This window comes from Elephas maximus, chromosome 21 (assembly GCF_024166365.1).
Source record: "Elephas maximus indicus isolate mEleMax1 chromosome 21, mEleMax1 primary haplotype, whole genome shotgun sequence".
NCBI classification, from domain to species: domain Eukaryota; kingdom Metazoa; phylum Chordata; class Mammalia; order Proboscidea; family Elephantidae; genus Elephas; species Elephas maximus.
In genome coordinates this window covers 11,761,378-11,785,733 of record NC_064839.1, presented here as the reverse complement: position 1 = coordinate 11,785,733, position 24,356 = coordinate 11,761,378, and the positions used below count along the sequence as shown (strand labels likewise).

Sequence of the window (24,356 nt, the reverse complement as noted above, 5' to 3'; positions counted from 1 at the left end):
CATTTCTATCTTCAATTCTCAATCACAAAGTTCACAACATTTTAGAGACCAAGTTCCATAAAATTTTTACTGGAAAAAAAAATGTTTGACAAAATACCATTCTTCCAATCAGAGAAACTTTCGCACAGGGTACGGGAAGCTTCCTGCCTCAGAGACTACAATATGACATTCAGGAGCAAGGGTGTTTTTAAATAGCTACCTAGCTGCAAAACCTACCAGAGAAGTAGGGTTTTTTTTTTTTTTAAAGTGCCTTTAAAATGCTGAAGCAAGTAATGAAGTATAATTGTTGAATCTATTTGAAATTTTAAAAGTTTCTTTAAAATGGTCCATATGGTATGCACAACATCACAGCTGTTACAAAACTGCCTCTATTTAGTTCAAAACACAAAAACAATACATCTGAACAGTATTCTTTTATAATAATTCAAAATGCTGCCACTGCATCATAAGGTAAACTTAGACAAGAGTGTTGACAATATCCAGGAAATTAACAAAACAAGCGGAATATTAAAGTACTCAAATATTTACTTTAATTTTTTAATACCACTGATAAGGGTAAGACAGCTTGCTGCCAAATTAACTCAGGATGCCTTATTTCAAACTACACGAAACACATTTTGCTGTATGTATTCTAAACAAATGCAAAACTAGCTTTTAGGATATGAACTCCCATTTCCCAGGCAGGGCCTAGTTCTTCTGTTGCAATCTGGCAGCTTTGAACTTTGAAACTCTCTTGGTAGTTTCTTCTGATACTTCTGACAGAACTTCTTTTCGTTCTGGAATGGTGGGTAGCACAGGATGAGCAATGGCTGGGTGTGGTGTTAAGCAGGGTGATAAAAATTCTTTCTCTATTACAGTTCCAGAAAAAGCCTAGAAGAGAAAATTCAGAATAAGGTAACAAAATGGAAATAATAAGATTCCCAGAAAATCTTTATCCTGTATTCACCAATTAGACTAATTTCTTTTCTTTAAAAGTAAATTAGCAGGATTTTTCACATGGAAGAAAAACAATAATAACAAAATATAAACTGTTCAGAGAAATCAAGTACCTTTAAAATATTCCTTCGTTACACCCCAAATATAAGTACAGATTTGTAGAGTATACATGCAAGAAAACAAATGTAAAATGCATCTTTTATCTGGGATAAAACCTATGGATTTAAAAAAGTCCTCAACTTTCAGACATTCCATTTACACCCAGCTCATGCTGTAAAAAACAACGTATTAAACCCCAAAATGCTATCGAGGTGTCAAACTCAGGCTTTCCTGTATCAGCTGATGAATAAGCTGTCCTGCCTGGCCATGCTAGCTGCTAGCCAATAGCTTAGTTTCAGCAGTACTGACATCTCTTTGGTGGCATTCATTTATGCAATTATTTCAATATTTAGTTGTATTTTGCCTCAATTGTATTTAAGAGATAAGTAGAAAGCTGAAAACAAGTGCTGGTACTCCTAGGAATAAGCCTAGGCCTCAAGTTTAATACAATTAATTCAATGTGGCGATTATAAGAGGTTCCACAAAAAATGATTTTTTAATTTCAACTAGGTGTTTATTGGACTTGATCTCATCAACTATACGCTCGATTGGAACAAAATTAAATGTGTACGAAATGCTGGAAATATAATGAAAGACACATCTAAAACTCAAGGGACTGTTAGAAATTTTTCAGAAAAGACTTCTGGTATTTGGAATCTCTCCTTCTATCTTCCAAAACCTTACTATGTTCAAACTAAATTTCGAGGGAGGTGGAGCCAAGATGGCAGAATAGATAGGCGCTTCAGGCAAGCCCTATTACAATAAAGCCCTGAAAAAACAAGCGAAATGAGTATGTTTATGACAAGCTAGGAGCCCAGAACATCAAACACAAACTTAGAAAATGAATTGAGGGGCAGGGAGAGGAAGAGATGGTTCAGAACCCATGAAGAGTTATCGGATCTGAATCGCGGGGAGCCCTCAGGCACCATCCCTGGGAGCAGCGGCGGCGCGCTGGTACTAGCATTAGGCCACAGTTTCCAAAGGAAGAAGCAGCCAGCCACACAGCCTACTCACACCTCTGGAACCAGGGAACAATGGCGCTCTCAGCAAAACCTAACTACTTGCTTATATTTTACTGCGCCACTCCGCCCCCGCTCCCAAGCTGGACTCAGCGGCTGACTTCCCTGGGCCCGAGATAGGCCCTGCTGAGTGCCTACTGCCATCCTCCTGGCCTTGGAGAAGGAATAAATTTGCAATTGGGGGAAAAGATAATTTGCCAGCTCCACTAACTGGGGGAGCTCAAACAGAAGCAGCTCCTGTCCAAGTATAAACCGTCCGTGGACTTTGAGTACCTTTCCCCTCTGCATGGACTTCTGTGGGCCTTTTTCAGGAGACTAAGCCCTTGTTGGCAGACTCCATCCGTTTCAGATGTGCTGCAGAGAGGTGGGTGTTTGAGGTTTGATGTTGCTTTGCCTATTTAACAGGGTGCTCACCTATCCAACAGGGTGCTCACCTACCCAACAGGGTGCTCACCTATCCACATCAGGGGCCTAAGGACTGGTAGCTCCACTCAGGTCACCCAGCCACCTGTCAACAGGGGTCCAGGAATAACTGGCACCTCCCAATCCTTACAATCAAAAACATTGGGTGCCCATGGTCCGTGTGCAGAACCCACCCACCTGCATGCTCTAGGGAACAGGGAAATACTTTCCTCAGAGATACGTGGGAGACAATTCTCAACCCCCTGCCTAGTTCAGAGTATGACCTACTGCTGCAACCAGATACTGGTACCTACACCGATCACTCCTGCCCCTCTAAGACTGTAGGACAGAGCCTGTACCATGCACTTGATGATCAGCTACCTGAACACCTGAGCTGAATTCATACAAGAAAAGTGAATAGAATCCTAGACTGATATGACTGATAAAAGCTCTAGCCATCTGGGGATAGGACGTCAGAGCTCCAAAGGTAAAAATAATCAAGCTACCTCCCTCAAGCAAACCATCTGGGCACATCAAAACAAAACAAAGCAAGAAGCTACGACACAGTAAGCAAGCATAACATAAACTAATTCAGGAATTTATAGATGGTTCAGAGACAACAGTCAGTATCAAGTCACATAAAGAAACAGACCATGAGCGCCTCAACAAGCTCTCAAAACAAAGAATCAAGGGATCTTCTAGATAAGTGCGTTCTTGGAATTACCAGAGGCAGAACACACAAGATTAATATACAGAACCCTTCAAGGCATCAGGAAGGAAACAACGCAATACACAGAACAAGCCAAGGAACACACAGATAAAGCAATTGAAGAAATCACCAAGATTATTCAGGAACATAAGGAAAAATGTAATAAGCTGGAAAAATCCATAGACAGACAGCAATCAGAAATTCAGAAGATTAACAATGAAATTACAGAAGTAGACAACTCAAGAGAAAGTCAGAGGAGCAGAATTGAGCAAGTACAAGCCAGAATTTCTGAAATCGAAGATAAATCACTTGGTACTAATATATTTGAAGAAAAATCAGATAAAAGAATTTTTAAAAATGAAGACACCTTAAGAATCATGTGGGAGTCTATCAAGACAAATGACCTATGAGAGAATGGAGTACCAGAACAGGGATGAATAATAGAAAATACCGACAGAATTGTTCAAGATTTCTTGGAAGAAAACTTCCCTGATATCGTGAAAGATGAGAAGATATCTATCCAGGATGCTCAACGAACTCTGTATAAGGTAGATGTTAAAAGAAAGTCACCAAGACATATTATACTCAAACTTGCCAAAACCAAAGACAAAGAGAGAAATTTAAGAGCAGCTAGGAATAAACAGAAAGTCGCCTACAAAAGAGAGCCAATAAGAATAAGCTCGGAGTACCCGGCAGAAACTATGCAGGCAAGAAGGCAATGGGAGGACTTACATAAAAACTTCAAGGAAAAAAATTGCCAGCCAATAATCATATATCCAGCAAAACTGTCTCTCAAATATGAAGGTGAAATTAGGACATTTCCAGATAAACAGAGGCTTTATCAAACCAAAACTACAAGAAATACTAAAGGCAGTTCTTTGGTTAAAAAATCAATACTATCAGGTATCAACCCAAGACTAGAACACTGGGCAGAGCAAGCAGAGGTCCAGCCAGAGTGAGAAATCACAAAAATGAATCAAGATTAAAAGAAAACACTAAAAACTGGGTAACACCGATGTTATTCTGTGAAAGAAGACAACATTAAAAAAATAATGAGGGACTAAGAAATGGAGTCATACACCTTCCATATGGAAAGGAACATACGGCAATACAAAGAAGTAAAAGTTAGGTTTAAATTTAGAAAAACAGGCATAAGTAATAAGGAAAACACAAAGGAGAAAAACTATCCTAGTCATCAAAATAAAATACAAGAATAAAATACAGACTCAGCAGAAACAAAATCAACAACAACAAATATGAGGAAAGGACAATATATCATCTATTCAGCACATAAAATTAAGTGGGAAAAAGAAACTGTCAACAACACACAAAAAAAACACATCAAAATGATAGCACTAAATTCATATCTATCCATAATTACCCTGAATGTAAATGGACTAAATCCACCGATAAAGAGACAGAGAGTGGGAGAATGGATTAAAAAACAGGATCCTTCCATATACTGCCTACAAGAGACACATCTTAGACTTAGAGACACAAACAAATGAAAACTCAAAGGATGGAAAAAAATATATCAAGCAAACAACAATCAAAGAAGAGAAGGAGTGGCAATATTAATTTCTGACAAAACAGACTTTAAAGTTAAATCCAACAGAAAGGATAAGGAAGGACACTGTAAAATGATAAAAGGGACAATATACCAAGAAGATACAACCATGTTAAATATTTATGCACCCAACGACAGGGCTGCAAGATACATAAAACAAACTCTATCAGCACTGAAAAGTGAGATAGACAGCTCAACAATAATAGTAGGAGACTTCAATACACCACTTTTGGTGAAGGACAGGACATCCAGAAAGAAGCTCAATGAAGACACGGAAGATCTAAATTCCACAATCAAACAACTTGACCTCACAGACATGTACAAACACTCCCCCCAACAGCAACCAAGTATACTTTCTTTTCTAGTGCACATGGAACACTCTCTAGAATAGACCACATATTAGGTCATAAAGCAAGCCTTAGCAGAATCCAAAACACTGAAATATTACAAAGCATCTTCTCTGACCATAACGCCATAAAAGTGGAAATCAATAACAGGAAAAGCAGGGAAAAGAAATCAAACACTTGGAAACTGAGCAATACCCTACTCAAAAAAGGCTGGATTATAGAAGACATTAAGGATGGAATAAAGAAATTCAGAGAATCCAATGAGAATGAAAACACTTCCTATCAGAACCTTTGGGACACAGCAAAAACAGCACTCAGAGGTCAATTTATATCAATAAACACACGCATACAAAAAGAAGAAAGGGCCAAAATCAAAGAATTATCCCTACAACTTGAACAAATAGAGAACAACAAAAGAAACCCTCTGGCACCAGAAGAAAACAAATAATAAAAATCAGAGCTGAACTAAATGAAATAGGAAACGAAAACCACTGAAAGAATTAACAAGACCAAAAGCTGTTTCTTTGAAAAAAGCAACAAAATTGAGAAACCACTGGCCAAACTGACAAAAGAAAAACAGAAGAGGAAGGGAATAACCTGAATAAGAAATGAGATGGGCAATATTACAACAGACCAAACTAAATTTTGACATGTAAAATTTTCATACATATTTTGCTTCCCTTTGTAAAATCAGTTTTCAAAATTCATTAATACAAGTCTTTAATAGTTCAAAAAACCATCCTCTAGGTGGAGCCAAGACAGCGGATGGACAGACGCTTCCGGTGAGCCCTCTTTACAACAAAGACCCAAGAAAACTTTATGACAAGCTGGGAGCCCTGAGCATCAAAGGCAAGCTTAGACAACGAACTGAGTGGCAGGGAAAGGAAGAGACCGTTCAGAAGTGGAGAGGAGTTACCGGACCAGAATCGTGGGGAGCCCTCAAGCACCATTCCCAGAGCGGCGGGAGCGGTGCCAGTGGCGGTAGGCTAGCACTAGCGTTCAGCTGCAGTTTCCTCAAGGAGAAGCAGCCAGCCACACAGCCTACTCACACCTCTGGAACCTGAGGAGAATGGCGCTCTTGGCAAAAGCTAAGTGCTTGCGTATATTTTACCGACCCCCCGCCCCAAGCCAGCTTCAGCAGCTGAATCCCTGGGCCTGAGATAGACCCTGGTGAGCACCTAGAGCCATCCTCTCGGCCTTGGGGAAGGAAAAAATTTGCAACTGGGGAAAAAGATAATTTACTAGCTCCATTAACCGGGGGAACTCAGGACAGAAGTGGCTCCTGTCCAGGCATAAACCATCCGTGGACCATGAGCACCTTTCCCTTCTGCACGGACCTGTGTGGGACTACTTCGGGAGAATAGGCCCTTGTTGGCAGACTCCAACCATTTCAGCTGTGCAGTGGAGAGGTGGGTGTTTGATGTTTGACAATGCTTTGCCTATTAAACAAGGTCCTCACCTACCCACATCAGGGACCTAAGGACTGGTAGCTCCACTCAGGTCACCCAGCCACCTGTGACAGGGGTCCAAAGATAACTGGTACCTCCAAGTCCTTACAACCAAAAATGCTAGGTGCCCATGGTCCCTCTGCAGAACCCACCCACCAGCATGCTTTAGGGACCAGAGACACGTTTTCCTCAGAGACACCTGGGAGTTGGTTCTCAGTCCCCTGCCTTGTTCAGAGCGTGATCCCCTGCTGCAATCAGATACAGGTATATACGCAAATCACCCCTGCACCTCTTAAGACTGTAGGACAGAGCCTGTACCACACACCTGTTGATCAGCTACCTGGAAACCTGAGCTGAATTCATACAAGAAAACTGAATGGACTCCTAGACTGATATACCTGATAACTGCTCTAGCCAGCTGGAGACAGGACACCACAGCTCCAAAGGTGAAAATAATCAAGCTAGCTCACTCAAGCAAACCATAAGGGTATACCAAAACAAAACAAAGCAAGCAGCTACAACACACTAAGCAAGCATAAACTAATACAATAACTTATAGATGGCTCCGAGACAACAGTGAATATCAAATCACATAATGAAACAGATCATGATCACCTCGACAAGCTCTCAAAACAAAGAATCCAGGAATCTTCTAGATGAAAGTGCATTCCTGGAATTACCAGATGCAGAATACAAAAGTTTAATATACAGAACACTTCAAATCATCAGGAAGGAAATGAGGCAATATGCACAAGAAGCAAAGGAACACACAGATAAAGCAACTGAAGAAATTAGAAAGATTATTCAGGAACATAATGAAAAGTTTAATAAGCTGGAAAAATCCATACACAGACAGCAATCAGAAATTCAGAAGATTAACAATAAAATTACAGAAGTAGACAACTCAATAGAAAGTCAGAGGAGCAGAACTGAGCAAGTAGAAGCTAGAATTTCTAAATTCGAAGATAAATCACTTGGCACTAATATATTTGAAGAAAAATCAGATAAAAGAAGTTAAAAAAATACAGAAACCTTAAGAATCATGTGGGACTCTATCAAGAAAAATAACCTACGAGTGACTGCAGTACCAGAACAGGGAGGGATAACAGAAAATACAGAGAAAATGGCTGAAGATTTGTTGGTAGAGAACTTCCCTGGTATTGTGAAAGATGAGAAGATATCTATCCAAGATGCTCATCGAACTCCACATAAAGTAGATGTAGAAAGTCACCAAGACATATTATACTCAAGCTTGCCAAAACCAAAGATAAAGAGAGAATTATAAGAGCAGTAAAGGATAAACAAAAACTCACTTACAAAGGAGAGCCAATAAGATTAAACTCGGACTATTCGGCAGAAACTATGCAGGCAAGAAGGCAATGGGATGACATATTTAAAAAATTGAAGGAAAAAAACTGCCTGCCAAGAATCATATATCCATCAAAACGGTCTCTTAAATATGAAAGTGAAATTAAGACATTTCCAGATAAACACAAGCTGAGGGAATTTGTAAAAATCAAACCAAAACTACAAAACATACTAAAGGGAGTTCTTTGGTTAGAAAATCAATACTATCAGGTATCAACCCAAGACTACAACACTAGGCAGCGCAGCCAGAAGTCAACCCAGACAGGGAAATCAAAAAAAACAAGATTATTTAAAAAAAAAAAAAAAAGGTCCAACAGGGTAACAGCAATGTTACTATATAAAAGAAGAGAAAATTAAAACAATAAAGAGGAACTAAGAAATATAATCATACACCTTCCATATGGAGAGGAAGATATGGCGATACAAAGAAATAAAAGTTAGTTTTAAATTTAGAGAAATAGGGGTAAATAGTAAGGTAACCACAAAGGAGACAAACTATCCTACTTATCAAAATATAATACAAGGGAAAAATACAGACTCAGCAGAAACAAAATTAACAACAACAAATATGAAAAAGGACAATATATAAAGAAAATCTACTCAGCACAAAAAATCAACTGGGAAGAAGAAACTGTCAACACACAAAAAAACACATCAAAATCACAGCACTAAATTCACACCTATCCATAATTACCCTGAATGTAAATGGACTAAATGCACCAACAAGGAGACGGAGAGTGGCAGAGTGGATTAAAAAACAAGATCCGTCTATATGCTGCCTACAAGAGACACACCTTAGACTTAGAGACACAAACAAATGAAAACTCAAAGGATGGAAAAATATATATCGAGCAACCCAGTCCATAATCAAATGAACAGGAGTGGCAATATTAATTTCTGACAAAATAGACTTTAAAGTTAAATCCATCAGAAAGGATAAGGAAGGACACGATATAATAACTAAAGGGACAATACACCAAGAAGATATAACCCTGTTAAATATTTATACACCCAATGACAGGGCTGCAAGATACATAAAACAAACTCTATCAGCACTGAAAAGTCAGATAGACAGCTCAACAATAATAGTAGGAGACTTCAATACACCACTTTCGGTGAAGGACAAGACAGCCGGAAAGAAGTTCAATGAAGACATGGAAGATCTAAATTCCACAATCAAACAACTTGGCCTCATACACATATACGAACACTCCATCCAACAGCAACCAAGTATAATTTCTTTTCTAGTGCACATGGAACATTCTCTAGAATAGACCACATATTAGGTCATAAAGCAAGCCTTAGCAGAATCCAAAACACTGAAATATTACAAAGCATCTTCTCTGACCATAAGGCCATAAAAGTGGAAATCAATAACAGGAAAAGCAGGCAAAAGAAATCAAACACTTGGAAACTGAACTCAAAAAAGACTGGATTATAGAAGATATTAAGGATGGAATAAAAAAATTCAGAGAATCCAATGAGAATGAAAACACTTCCTATCAGAACCTTTGGGACACAGTAAAAGCGATGCTCAGAGGCCAATTTATATCAATAAATGCACACATCCAAAAAGAAGAAAGGGCCAAAATCAAAGAATTATCCCTACCACTTGAATGAATACACAGAGAGTGACAAAAGAAACCCTCTGGCACCAGAAGAAAACAAATAAAAATCAGAGCTGAACTAAATGAAATAGAAAACAGAAAAACAATTGAAAGAATTAACAAGACCAAAAGCTGCTTTTTTGAAAAAAATCAACAGGATTGATAAACCACTGGCCAACCTTACAAAAGAAAAACAGGAGAGGAACCAAAAAACCCAAGTAAGAAATGAGACAGGGGATATTACAACAGACCCAACTGAAATTAAAAGAATCATATCAGATTACTATGAAAAACTATACTCAAACAAATTTGAAAACCTAGAAGAAATGGATGAATTCCTAGCAACACACTACCTATTTAAACTAACAGAAGACAGAGGCAGAAGAACTAAATAGACCCATAACAAAAGAAGAGCTTGAAAAGGTAATCAAAAAACTCCCAACAAAAAAAGCCCTGGTCCGGACGGCTTCACTGCAGAGTTCTACCAAACTTTCAGACAAGAGTTAACACCACTACTACTAAAGGTATTTCAGAGCATAGAAAAGGATGGAATACTACCAACCTCTTCTTATGAAACCACTATATCCCTGATACCAAAACCAGGTAAAGACACCACAAGAACAGAAAATTATAAACCTATATCCCTCATGAACGTAGATGCAAATATCCTCAACAAAATTCTAGCCGATAGAATTCAACAACATTAAAAAAAAAATAATAATTCACCATTACCAAGTGGGATTCATGCCAGGTATGCAGGGATGGTTCAACATTAGAAAAACAATTAATGTAATCCACCACATAAATAAAACAAAAGACAAGAATCACATGATTTTATCAATTGATGCAGAAAAGGCATTTGACAAAGTTCAACGCTGATTCATGATAAAAACTCTCAGCAAAATAGGAATAGGAGAATTCCTCAACATAATAAAGGGCATTTATATGAAGCCAACAGCCAACATCACCCTAAATGGAGAGAGCCTGAAAACATTCCCATGTTAAGATCAGGAACCAGACAAGGATGTCCTTTATCACCACTCTTATTCAACATTGTGCTGAAGTCCTAGCCAGAGCAATTAGGCTAGATAAAGAAATAAAGGGCATCCAGATTGGCAAGGAAGAAGTAAAAGTATCTCTATTTGCAGATGACATGATCTTATACACAGAAAACTCTAAGGAATCCTCCAGAAAACTACTGAAACTAATAGAAGAGTTCGGCACAGTATCGGGATACAAGACAAACATACAAAAATCAGTTGGATTCCTCTACACCAACAAAAAGAACATCGATGAGGAAATCACCAAATCAATGCCATTTACAGTAGCCCCCAAGAAGATAAAATAAACTTAGGAATAACTCTTACCAGAGATGTAAAAGACTTATACAAAGAAAACTACAGTACACTTCTGCAAGAAACCAAAAGAGACTTACGTAAGTGGAAGAACATACCTTGCTCACGGAAAGAAGACTTAATATTATAATAATGTCTATTCTACCAAAAGCAATCTATACATTTAATGCAATTCCGATCATAATCCCAAGGACATTCTTTAATGAGATGGAAAAACAAATCACCAACTTCATCTGGAAGGGAAAGAGGCCCTGGATAAATAAGGCATTACCGAATAAGAAGAACAAAGTGGGAGGCCTTACTTTACCTGATTTTAGAACCTATTATACCGCCACAGTAATCAAAACAGCCTGGTACTGGTACAACAAGAGATACATGGACCAATGGAACAGAATTGAGAATCCAGACATTAATCCATGCACATATGAGCAGCTGATATTCGACAAAGACCCCAAAACAGGTAAACAGGGAAAAGACAGCCTTTTTAACAAATGGTGCTGGCGTAACTGGATATCCATCAGCAAAAAAATGAAACAAGACCCATACCTCACTCCATGCACAAAAACTAACTCAAAATGGATCAAAGACCTAAATATAAAATCTAAAACGATAAAGATCATGGAACAAAACATAGGGACAACGTTAGGAGCCCTAATACACGGCATAAACAGAATGCAGAAAAAAACTAGAAAACTGGGAGCTCCTAAAAATCAAACACCTATGCTCATCCAAAGACTTCACCAAAAGAGTAAAAAGACTACCTACAGACTGGGAAAAAGTTTTTAGCTATGACATTTCTCATTTGCACCTGATCTCTAAAATCTACATGATGCTACAAAAACTCAACTGCAAAAAGACAAATAGCCCAATTAAAAAATGGGCAAAAGATATGAATAGACACTTCACTAAAGAAGATATTCAGGTAGTTAACAGTTATATGAGGAAATGTTCATGATCATTAGCCATCAGAGTGACAAAGATCAAAACTACAATGAGATTTCATCTCACTCCAACAAGGCTGGCATTAATCCAAAAAACACAAAATAATAAATGTTGGAGAGGCTGTGGGGAGATTGGAACACTTCTACACTGCTGGTGGGAATGTCAAATGGTACAACCACTTTGGAAATCGATTTTCGCACTTGCTTAAAAAGCTAGAAATAGAACTACCATACGATGCAGCAATCCCACTCCTTGGAATATATCCTAGAGAAATAAGAGCCTTTACACGAACAGATATATGCACACCCATGTTTACTGCAGTACTGTTTACAATAGCAAAAAGATGGAAGCAACCAAGGTGCCCATCAACAGATGAATGGATAAGTAAATTATGGTACATTCACACAATGGAATACTACGCATTGATAAAGAATAGTGAGGAGTCTGTGAAACATTTCATAACATGGAGGAACCTGAAGGCATCATGCTGAGTGAAATGAGTCAGTTGCAAAAAGGCAAATATTGTATAAGACCACTATTATAAGAACTTGAGAAACAGTTTGAACTGAAAGAAAACATTCTTTTGTGGTTATGAGAGGGGGGAGGGAGGGAGGGAGAGTGGGAGGGGGCATTCACTAACTACTTTAGGTGAAGGGAAAGACAGCACACAATACAGGGGAGGTCAGCACAATTGGACTAAACCAAAAGCAAAGAAGTTTCCTGAATAAACTGAATGCTTCGAAGGCCAGCGTAGCAGGGGCAGGGGTCTGGGGACCCTGGTTTCAGGGGACATCGAAGTCAATTGACATAATAAAATCTATTAAGAAATCATTCTGCATCCCACTTTGAAGAGTGGCGTCTGGGGTCTTAAATGCTAGCAGGCAGCCATCTAAGATGCATGAATTAGTCTCAACCCACCTGGATTAAAGGAGAATGAAGAACACCAGACACAAGGCGATTACGAGCCCAAGAGACAGAAACGTCCACATGAACCAGAGACTACATCATCCTGAGGCCAGAAGAACTAGATGGTGCCCGGCTACAACCGATGACTGCCCTGACAGGGAACACAACACAGAACCCCTGAGGAAGCAGGACAGCAGTGGGATATAGACCTCGAATTCTTGTAAGACCAGACTTAATGATCTGAGACTGGAAGGACCCTGGTGGTCATAGGCCCCAGACCTTCTGTTGGCCCAGGACAGAAACCATTCCTGAAGCCAACTCTTCAGACATGGATTGGACTGGACAATGGGTTGGAGAGGGATGCTGGTGACGAGTGAGCTTCTTGGATCAGGTGGACACTTGAGACTATGTTGGCATCTCCTGCCTGGAGGGGAGATAAGAGGGTAGAGGGGGTTAGACGCTGGCAAAATGGACACGAAAAGAGAGAGTGGAGGGAGAGAGCGGGCTGTCTCATTAGGGGGAGAGTAATTGGGAGCGTGTAGAAAGGTGTATATGGGTTTTTGTGTGAGAGACTGACTTGATTTGTACACTTTCACTTAAAGCGCAATGAAAATTATTAAAAAAAAAAAACCATCCTCCCCAACCTCACCGTACCACTGAAACCAAAAAACAAAGCACTTTCCCTCCCTCCCACAATACTCTGAAACCTTGGGCAGAATCCAGATCTTAAAAGACGCTCTAAGCTAACTTCACTAAAAACCCCATTTTACCATGATGAGCATGCATCCTTCTTAGTATATTTAACATGCTTTTGAAAAAGAGACAATATTTTAAAATTAAAAAATAATAATAATAATACTGAAAAGACTGTTATGGACTGAATTGTGTTCCCCAAAAATATGTGTCAACTTGGCTAGGCCATGATTCCCAGTTTTGTGTGACTGTCCATCATTTTGTCATCTGATGTAATTTTCCTATATATTGTAAATCCTACCTCTATGAAAAAGCAAAGAAGTCACCTTGAAGACTAAGGTGCGCCTGACCCACGCCATGGTATTCTCAATCGCATCATATGTATGTGAAAGCTGGACAGTGAGTAAGAAAGACTGAAGAATTGCTGCCCTGAATTGTGGTGTTGGTGAAGAATACTGAATATACCATGGACTGCCAAAAGAATGAAATCTGTCTTAGAAGGAGTACAACCAGGATGCTCCTTAGGAAGTAAGGATGGCGAGACTGCATCTTACATACTTTGGACGTGTTGTCAGGAAGGATCAGTCCCTGGAGAAGGACATCAAGCTTTGCAAAGTACAGGGTCAGCAGAAAAGAGAAAGACCCTCAATGAGGTGCACTGACACAGTGACTGCAACAATGAGCTCAAGCATAACAAGGATTCTAAGATGCCACGGGACTGGGCAGTGTTTTGTTCTGTTGTACATAGGGTGGCTATGAGTTGGAACTGACTGGAGGGCGCCTAACAACAACACCTCTATGACGTTAATGAGGCAGGATTAGAGGCAGTTATGTTAATGAGGCAGAACTCAATCTATAGGATTAGGCTGCTCTTAAATCAATCTCTTTTGAGATATAAAAGAAGCTAGCAGAGGGACGGGAACCTCACACTACCAAGAAACAAGAGCCAGGAAAATAGCGCATTCTTTGGACACAAAGTCCCTGTGCTAAGAATCCTTGACCAAGAAAGATTGATAACAAGGATCTTCCCTCAGGGCCAACAGAAAGAGAAAACCTTCTTCTGGAGCTGGCACCCTGAATTTGGTCTTCTAGCCTCCTAAACTGTGAGTACTAAATTTCTCTTTGTTAAAGCCATCCACTTGTGGTACTTACATTACAGCAGCACTAGAGAACTAAGACAGGCTCTTTCAAAGTAACTGCCATTCTCACGAACTACTTTGGTGTTAAAAAATTTATAGCATCTATATACTACGGTCTACTCCGTCCTGTAGGGTCGCTATGAGTTGGAATCGACTCGAGGGCACTGGGTTTATATACTAAATGATCAATACAAAGTGCAAAGCTAACAAGAGCGAAATGTAAACAAGTTCCAGATTCTAGCTCTAGCTATACCACGACTACCATAAGACCTTAGAAACACCTAACTTTCAAATACTTAAAAATGGCAAAAGTCTACATCCATTACCTGTTTTCTGACAATAGAGAAAGCTATCAGATAAGTTAGAATACTTAAAATGTTAATGATTTCCAACCCCAATTACCCAAGGATCATTTAGTACAAGCAGTGGAATATGTATACATACACATACATTTTTTATCTGTACTTGACTGTATAGACAAATAGGTATACCAGTATGATACAGGTATGAGTTTCCAGTCTTCCTAACTGCTGTTTAAATTGAAAACATAAAATACCTGCCAAAATGAAAGATTAAAAAAAAACAGTGTGGGTAAAATGGAAGTCACAGAGTCCAACTGTGTATTTCGTAGCCAGGAATTCTTACTTTTCGATCTCCCAGTTACCCCCTGCCTGCACATCAAATCATGTGCAATGTGCTGACTGCAAGAATAAATGTGTACCCTCATTTTTACAAGGAGAGGGTCCACAGCTTCCACCAGGTTGTGGAATGGTTCCGTAACCCCCCCCCCCCCCCCGAGTTTAGTTTCATTGGCAGAGGCCAAAACAGAGGACTTTAGGTAATTATCTGCCATGTATATGTTTTTTACCTCAACCAAGGAATTTAAAAAATGACTACGGTCTGGTTAGTGGTCACTTATTTAAAATGAGCTGCTAAATGGTTTTCTAGTCGAAATTTAATACATACGCCAATTAAGGTATTTTAAAATCCCCATTTCACAGAAATAGAACTTGGCAGCAGGTAATACTTTCACAAAAGATTTTTTGAACTATTTTAGTATTGTAGTACCTGTATTGTATTTGTTGGTGACTATTAATTTTTACAAATTATTATTGAAGATGTACACATCTAGAATTAATTAGATCACTTGAGATAAAATACACGTAAATCGAAGAAGCTACGAGTTGAGCAATGCCATCATCCAGTTAAAAAATTTATAATTATATAAAATAATTTAGGGACCCCAATAAAATGGTTTGTGGATCATACGTGAGAGATGAAACAGCTGCAATTTAAAAAAAGGACTCTTTTAGTGGGCAGCCTCACTCTACCTGATTTTAGAACATATTATACAGCCACAGTACTCAAAACAGCCTCGTACTGGTACAACAACAGGCACACAGACCAATGGGACAGAACTGAGAACCCAGATATAAATCCATCCACATATGTGCAGCTGATATTTGACAACGGCCCGGTGTCAGTTAATTGGGGAAAAGATAGTCTTTTTAATAAATGGTGCTGGCATAACGATATCCATTTGCAAAAAAATGAAACAGGACCCATACCTCACACCATGCACAAAAACTAACTCCAAATGGATCAAAGACCTAAACATAAAGACTAAAATGATAAAGGTCATGGAAGAAAAAATACGGACGTTAGGAGCCCTAATACATGGCTTAAACAGAATACAAAACATTACTAAAAATGACGAAGAGAAACCAGACAACTGGGAGCTCCTAAAAATCAAACACCTATGCTCATCCAAAGACTTCACCAAAAGAGTAATTAGACCACCTACAGATTGGGAAAAAATTTTCAGCTATGACATCTCCGACCAGCGCCTGATCTCTAAAATCTACATGATTCTGTTAAAACTCAACCACAAAAAGACAAAACAACCCAATTAAAAATTGGGCAAAGGATATGAACCTGCACTTCACTAAAGAAGATATTCAGGTAGCTAACAGACACATGAGGAAATGCTCTCGATCATTAGCCATTAGAGAAATGCAATTAAAACTACGATGAGATTCCATTTCACTCCAATGAGGCTGGCATTAATCCAAAAAACACAAAATAATAAATGTTGGAGAGGCTGTGGAGAGACTGGAACACTTCTACACTGCTGGTGGGAATGTCAAATGGTACAATCACTTTGGAAATCGAGCTGGCATTTCCTTAAAAAGCTAGAAATAGAACTACCATACAACCCAGGAATCCCACTCCTCAGAATATATCCTAAAGAAATAAGAGCCTTTACACGAACAGATATATGCACACCCATGTTTATTGCAGCACTGTTAACAATAGCAAAAAGCTGGAAGTAACCAAGGTGTCCATCAATGGATGAACGGGTAAATGAATTATGGTATATTCACACAATGGAATACTACGCATCAATAAAGAACAGTGAAGAATCTGTGAAACATTTCATAACATGAAGGAACCTGGAAGGCATCATGCTGAGTGAAATTAGTCAGAGGCAAAAGGACAAATATTGTATAAGGCCACTATTATAAGGTCTTGAGAAATGGTTTAAACTGAGAAGAACACATTCTTTTGTGGTTATGAGAAGGGGGAGGGAGCGAAGGTGGGAGAGGGTTATTTACTGATTAGATAGTAGGTAAGAACTACTTTAGGTGAAGGGAAGGACAACACTCAATACAGAGGAGGTCAGCACAATTGGACTGGACCAAAAGCAAAGAAGTTTCCCTAATAAACTGAATGCTCCGAAGGTCAGCGGAGCAAGGGCGGGGGTTTGAGGACTATGGCTTCTGGGGACATCTAAGTCCATTGGCAAAATAAATTCTATTAAGAAAACATTCTGCATCCCACATTGAAGTGTGGCGTCTGACGTCTTAAACACTAGAAAGCGGCGATCTAAAACGCATCAATGTGTCTCAACCTACCTGGATCAAAGGAGAATGAAGAACACCAAGGTCACACGATAACTACGAGCCCAAGAGACAGAAAGGGCCACATGAACTAGAGACTACATCATCCTGAGACCAGAGAACTAGATGGTGCCCGGCCACAACCTATGACTGCCCAGACAGGGAGCACAACACAGAACCCCTGAGGGAACAGGAGAATAGTGGGATGCAGACCCCAAATTCTCATAAAAAGACCAGACTTAATGGTCTGACTAAGACTAGAAGAATCCTGGCGGTCATGGTCCCCAAACCTTCTGTTGCCCCAGGATAGGAACCATCCCCGAAGCCAACTCTTCAGACATGGATTGGACTGGGCAATGGGTTGGAGAGAGATACTGACGAGGAGTGAGCAACTTGCATCAGGTGGATACTTCGGACTGGCTGACTCATTAGGGGGAGAATAAGTTGGAGTATGTGGTAAGGTGCATATACGTTTATATGTGAGAGACTGACTTGATTTGTAAACTTTCAGTTAAAGCACAATAAAAATTATTTAAAAAAAAAAAAAAAAAAAGGCCTCTTTTAAAGAAATGGAGCCCTGGTGGTCCAGTGGTTAACCATTCACCTGCTAACCAAAAGGTCAGCCCTTCGAATCCACCGGCCGCTCCTTGGAAACCTAAGAGGCAGTTCTACTCTGTCCTATAGGGTCGCTATGAGTCAGAATCAACTTAGCAACAATGGGTTTTGTTTTGTTTTGTCTTAAAAAAAAAAAAGAACTATCTTTTCAACTCCAAAAATAACTATTTGAAAGAGGAAAAATGAATTATATGCTACCACCACCTTTTTATCTCTCAGAACAACAAAAATTGATCAGAGATACTGTATGAAATAAAGCATTAAAATGTACACAAACAAACCTCAGGTGTGCCTGGTATGGGTGAAAGTTTCTTTTGATAATTTTCTTCTTGTTGCTCCTCTTCCACAGTGTTCTCATTAGTGTCAGTGCAAGTGGCTTCTTCGTAGCTAACACTCCTCAACACTCCCCTTCTGTCGTCAAACTCAGCAGCACTGCTTTCACTGGTGTCACTACAAACACTGTTCTCTCTGCTTCGAGACTTCAGAATTGACTTACGAGGAAAATATTCTCCATTCACAATATCAACAAAGACTCTACAATAGTTAAAAAAAAAAATTGTAAAACAGGATAAATTTACAGTGACTTATTTATAATATCTCTTCTAGGAATTAATCTGAAATGTTTTATTCAAACTTCAAAAATTTCACATTCACAATGAATTTTCCAGCCACAGAGGAAACATTTTGTATTATTTTGAAAAATTTGATTTTTTGCTTAATAAAATACAGCACATTATTTATAAGCATGTTCTGAGTGACAAGAGTTTGAGTTGCCAAAATTCTACACACAGAAGTAGAACTACAGGATATTTTTCACTATTTTACAAATACCGGTCGTGAAAACAATAGGTACTTTCAAATGGTAGCTTTCAAGACAGACCACAACAAAAACCTGGGATAGTATAAGGAACTTCCACTCTGTGAAAAGGTGAACCACACGCCAAGCATGTCAGTGCCGTGTAGGAAAGCAGCACCCCAGGCCACTAGGACCACAAACAATTATTTCTGAAGATAATGCACAAGATTTTCCGACTAGGCCAGCTGGGAATGTTTTCAAAAGTACTAGCAAAAGGGGGGAAAAAGTGAAAAAGCCACAGAACATTCCAATGGCTCTGGCAAGCTGGGGTGGCTGAGCAGCTCCAGGAAAACCCGTTGATGGACTAATAAGCTAAGCCCATCAGAATACCTCACCTGGCGACGAAGGCCCATGTCACACCCAACCTTTACCTGTAAGTGTTCACCTGTAACAGCCGGGAAGGGAGCACCAGATGGCCCCGTGGTCTGTGACGACCACTCACCTGTAAATGTCAGCAGGGGTCCTGATCGTGGGCAGCTCATGGGCAGAATGACCAGTGCCAGAGCTATTCTTCCGTTTACGTTTCGCTTCCTCCTTCTTTTCACTGAATTTTAAAGTGGTATTTTTTCCAGTATTTATTCGAACCTAAACATTTCACAGCAAAAATTATAATCCCTCTGAGAAATTAAATCAAGGCCAAAACCAGAACCAAAAAATTCTATAATTAAAGAAATAACTGTAAGAGAGGCAGTTTACATTTCTGACACCAGCATGACGCACACTGTCCGACAGGGTAAAAAAGGCCCTACCCCTACTTAGTAAAAAAGGTCACGGGATATGTCATACTTCCCAGCATTAAAGTACATCTTTTTTAATCACTAATCCTTGTCTCCAGTGACTTTATTATTGTATAGAAAGCAAAGCTCATCTAGACTAAAGGTTAGATTCCTTATAAGCGTTAACATTACCTCGTTACTTTGATAAAAGTTTTTGGCTACAAAACATGTATTTCAAAACAAAGGGTATAGTTAACCAAAACAAATTTTCAGTGACAATATAAAACTGAAGTCGTAATGCAGCATTAGACAGTACTTAACTACTTAGAATTTTCAAAAGACCTCTAATTTTTAGAAATTAAAGGACTAAAAAATATTTATTTAACCAACCCTGCTCAGGATTACTGTATCTTCTATGCCTACTCAGCATTTAAACCACACTTTCCACATTAATAACTGTTCTTTCCCATAATATTCCTGCAAATATTATTTACTCTTCCTGTTTTATAAAAATGAGAGAAACTTGAAAGCCTGGAAAAAGAATCACAAAGCAAACTTTTTCTACCTAATCATCTCAGTCATTTTTTTCCAAAGAATTTAGGAGACAGAGCTCTCTTTAGTGTATCGGAATGTTAAAAAAAAAAAAAAAAGGAAAGAAACCATATGATTATTTCACTTCATATTAAAGCAAGGGTAACTTAAGGAACCTAAGAAATATCGAACGTGTTAATTAAACATGTTTCATTAAATAATAATCACAGACCCTCGAGTCTGATATAGGCAATCCCTATAACGATACCCAGTGGTAGAAGGAGCACCAAAATGAGACAAAGAAGTCCCTGTTTCATGACGAAACAGCTCTACGGTCTTCCAGGCCTCAAGTTCCCCTGAAAAAGACGAATTAGAAAGCTGAATTCCCAGTGGCTCCGCAGAGCAGTATACAGAGCAGGGAGAGGGCAAGGCAACGGGCTAGGTGCTGCAGCCTAGCCTTCCTTCAACCAAAGCCAACCTGCTCTGATCTGTTTTAAATACTGGGATTCTACATTAAGTATGGAGGAAACAAAAGGCTTTTGAAACTAAAGAAAAGCTTAAAAACCCTGTATAAGAAGATCTCTACAGTCAACCCCAGGCTCTAAAACGCCAAAATTCTAGAGTTATGATTACCCACAGATGCTTACATTTAACTTGTCAGAAAAGGAACTAATTTTTACTTTCTCCTTTTTGCTCATGATGCTCCTATTCATTTTATGCCCACATGGAAAACAACAACCTGGTATAATTAAAAATTAACCAATACAGTCACTTTAAACTTCCTAAACACATCAAAACATCCGCAAGGTTAACTTCAGGATTCCTAAGAAAACTCTCTGGGGAAGGAATGAGAGGAGTTAAAGTAGCTGCCACTCAAATCAGATCCCTGCCAGACCCCAAACATCTCAAACTGTGGCTCAGAGAAGACTGGACCAATACTAGTTAGATTACTAGACTTTTTTTTTTTTTTAAGATAAATTGGTCAAAACAAGAGGCAAGAAGAGGTTTTCTTGTCTGGCACTATCAGCAGTGTTAACCACTGTTACTAATGTTCTTTTAAAGAATATCAAAAATGATATTTAATGCTCAAGTTATATGCAAACTAGCAAAAAAAAAAATCAAAAATATACAAACCCTTTTAGGTTCAACAGTATGAGAAAAATATATTGTTGGTACAGAGTTATCTCCAGCCCCTAAAGCATCATGTTCATCTTCACTGTCACCATCTTCATCATCTTCATCATCATCATCATCGTCATTACTGTAATAAGAATCTGAACCATTCACTGAATGATGCAGCTGACTACTCGCTGGACCACTGATGAGTTCTGAGTTTGTAACATCCTGATGACAACTGCTGGGAATGACAACATCTGTTTCTCCGTGTGCCACGTTCACATCTGGGTTCTGACCCTCCTTTTCCTCTTCAGAAGATGTTGTATCTTCCCCATTTGCAATCACAGTATCAGGCCTACTAGTAAAGTAGATGAGACAAGATCAAAGACATACTAAAGTTTTACATACTTAGGGTATTACACATTTCATAGGTCATTTCAGTGAGTAAAAAAGCTTTTGAAGAAGAGTTTACAAGTAATTCATCATTCTCCACTAGAATTCTAGGTTAAAAAAGCAAAAATGTTCTAAAAGAATTAAGAAGGAAAAAAAAAAAAAATCAGACCCAATCCTGTCGATTCCAACTCAGAGCGACCCTATGGGACAGAGCAGAACTGCCCCATAGGGTATCCAAGGAGCGGCTGGTGGATTTGAACTGTCAACCTTTTGGCTTAAGAACACAGAAAGAAAACACTAATTCCTGTAGCAATTGTGCAGGTTAGTTATTCAAGTACAAGCAAAAATAGGAGATGATCGCAAGAAGGATATTGGCCATACACAATAAATAATACAGGAAAAAAATATGGAGGAAATTCATAAAGAATATGCATTTCTGTTTAAAGACTAGAAATTAATGCCACAGAATGCACTCTTATTTTCTACCTATTTCTGTACTTGGGATAATTTGAAACAAAAAAAAAACCTGCTGCCGTCAATTCTGACTCATAGTAACCCTACAGGACAGAGTAGAACCGCCTCACAGGGTTTCTAAAGAGCGGCTGGTGGACTCGGCTGGTGGAGTCAAACTGCCATTCTTTTGGTTAGCAGCCAAATGCTTAAACCACTGTGCCACCAGGGCTCTGCCAAACAAGCGTATATTGTTGTAATTTTTAAAAATAAAGGATTTATACATATGCACATGAATGTATTTGTAATTAAACACCCACGTATATTTATCAGGCTTCATTCTATTAAAGATTTGAAGACTTTACAAAAATAACAAAGCCAAAAAGACAACAAAACCAAAATATCATACAAAACCAGAAAGAGAATCCTGACCAAGAAAAGCACCAGAGTCAAACTTGTTTAAAAAAATGAAACATCAGTTAATCCAAAAAGGACCTAAGAATTTATAGGTGAAATAAATAGGAACAATACATATCTTCTGTGCTTTGTGTCCTAGTTTTCACAGAAACTAATTAATAGCCGCAACAATGGGCTCAAGCATAACAAACTGTGAGGACAGCGCAGGACTGGACAGTGTTTTGTTCTGTTGAGCACAGGGTCGCTATGAGTCAGAACCGACTCAATGTCACCCAACAACAACAATTACGGCATATGGTACTTCATCTAAACAAAATAATATAGAAACTTCTGTAGTAACAGACTTCACTTAGCACTCTGACAATTCTAAGTGGGTTCCAAAGTGTATTTTAAATAGCACTTTGGGTAAGTTTGTCATACACATGACCACCCGACCAGATTACAAATTACCTGCTCAACAAACAGAAAAGTTTAGAAAAGGAAAGGGAGGTTAAATATTTTACGGCATTGATGTTGTCATTAGGTGCCGTCAAGTTGGCTCCAATTCATAGCTATCTTCTGTGTAATAGAATAACAGAAAGTTTTCTTTCTAACAAATTCAATGACAGGGCAACATCTGAATGTAGTATGAAAACACTTCATTTAAATGATACATTAAAATTTAATATATAAAACATCCATAATTATTAAATCAACTAAATGATATGTCCTATCACTTTATTATATAAAATATGGCTGAAATCTTGTAACAAAAAACGGGGATGTTGATTTTTAAGTATTTATGAACACACAGGCATGGCCGTGTGCATGAATATACAGCCCCAAAGTAAAATAGAGAATTAATACTTACCTTAGGGTGGGAGGATTAATGGTATTTTAATATCGATATTTATTTTTTTTATATATACTCACACACAGACTTTAATAATATGTTTTTTGGTATTTTCTTCAGTAAGCTTCTATTATTTTACTAATGAAGAAAAGAATTAATGAGAAAATGTATGTCCTGAGAAACAAATTCTCTTGAAAAATAATTTGCCATTAGGTACCTGTCGAGTTCACCCAGCAATTCTTCTTGTCTCTCTAGTTCTTCAAGTCGAGCCCACAGTTCCTTATCAGCAACCAATTCGTTGGATTTTATATCACTGACAAAATCTGCTGCAAAAATATCTGAAGTTTTTGGTTTGGAGTGAGGCTTATGAGCAATTCGGTGTTTTACTATCAAAAAAGAGAAAAAGACATATGTTTGTTAATACCAACTTTAAAGAAAGGCACAAACCTAGAATTAGTGAGACTTTTTTTTTAAGAGGGGGTTTTGGGATAGAGGAGGCATAGTCTTTAAGCCAGACAGGAGAACTTCAAGGCTGGATGTCTCTGAGGGCCCTGCTGCTCACAGTGTGGTCTGAGGACCAGCAGCACTGATACCCTGGGGGCATTTGAGAAGTCCAGGCTCTCGGGCGGCCCCTCACCAGACCAGCTGAATCAGGATCTGTATTTGACCAAGAGCCCTAGGGGACTCACAAGCACACACAGACTGCGACATGCTGCTCTACAGCTTCAAACACACACAAGCACGTCACCACGCACCCAGGCTGTAACGCAAAATTCAACACAAGAAACATCCATTTTCCATCCTTACTCAAGGGACTTTCGTTACTAAAGTGACACACAAAAGCCTTGTCACAGGATACTTTCAACTCTCGGCACTGCCAGGCATGAATACCGTAGGAGAAAACTATCAAGAGGACAATCACTGGAAAGTTGGACTACAATTCTACTAACACTTCTACTTTCTTAATCGCTTTGTTTTATTTATAGCCCTCAT

General features: G+C 38.7%; 1 protein-coding gene across 2 annotated transcripts in view; it reads right to left on the bottom strand.

Annotated features, from left to right (window-relative positions):
- Window positions 1-227: 227 nt before the first annotated feature.
- The window catches only part of URI1 (URI1 prefoldin like chaperone), a 109,915-nt gene continuing 85,786 nt past the window's right edge, over window positions 228-24,356 (bottom strand). Inside the window, exons 7-11 of one of the 2 annotated variants that reach the window (XM_049863573.1) lie at window positions 23,581-23,749; window positions 21,290-21,626; window positions 19,351-19,493; window positions 18,334-18,586; window positions 228-870 (exon numbers count right to left, since the gene is read on the bottom strand). In XM_049863573.1, the coding sequence (XP_049719530.1) occupies window positions 688-870; window positions 18,334-18,586; window positions 19,351-19,493; window positions 21,290-21,626; window positions 23,581-23,749 (1,085 nt within the window). In that variant the 3' untranslated portion in view covers window positions 228-687. Of the gene's footprint in view, window positions 871-18,333; window positions 18,587-19,350; window positions 19,494-21,289; window positions 21,630-23,580; window positions 23,750-24,356 lie in introns of both variants that reach the window. The other variant, XM_049863572.1, reaches the window with a different exon arrangement.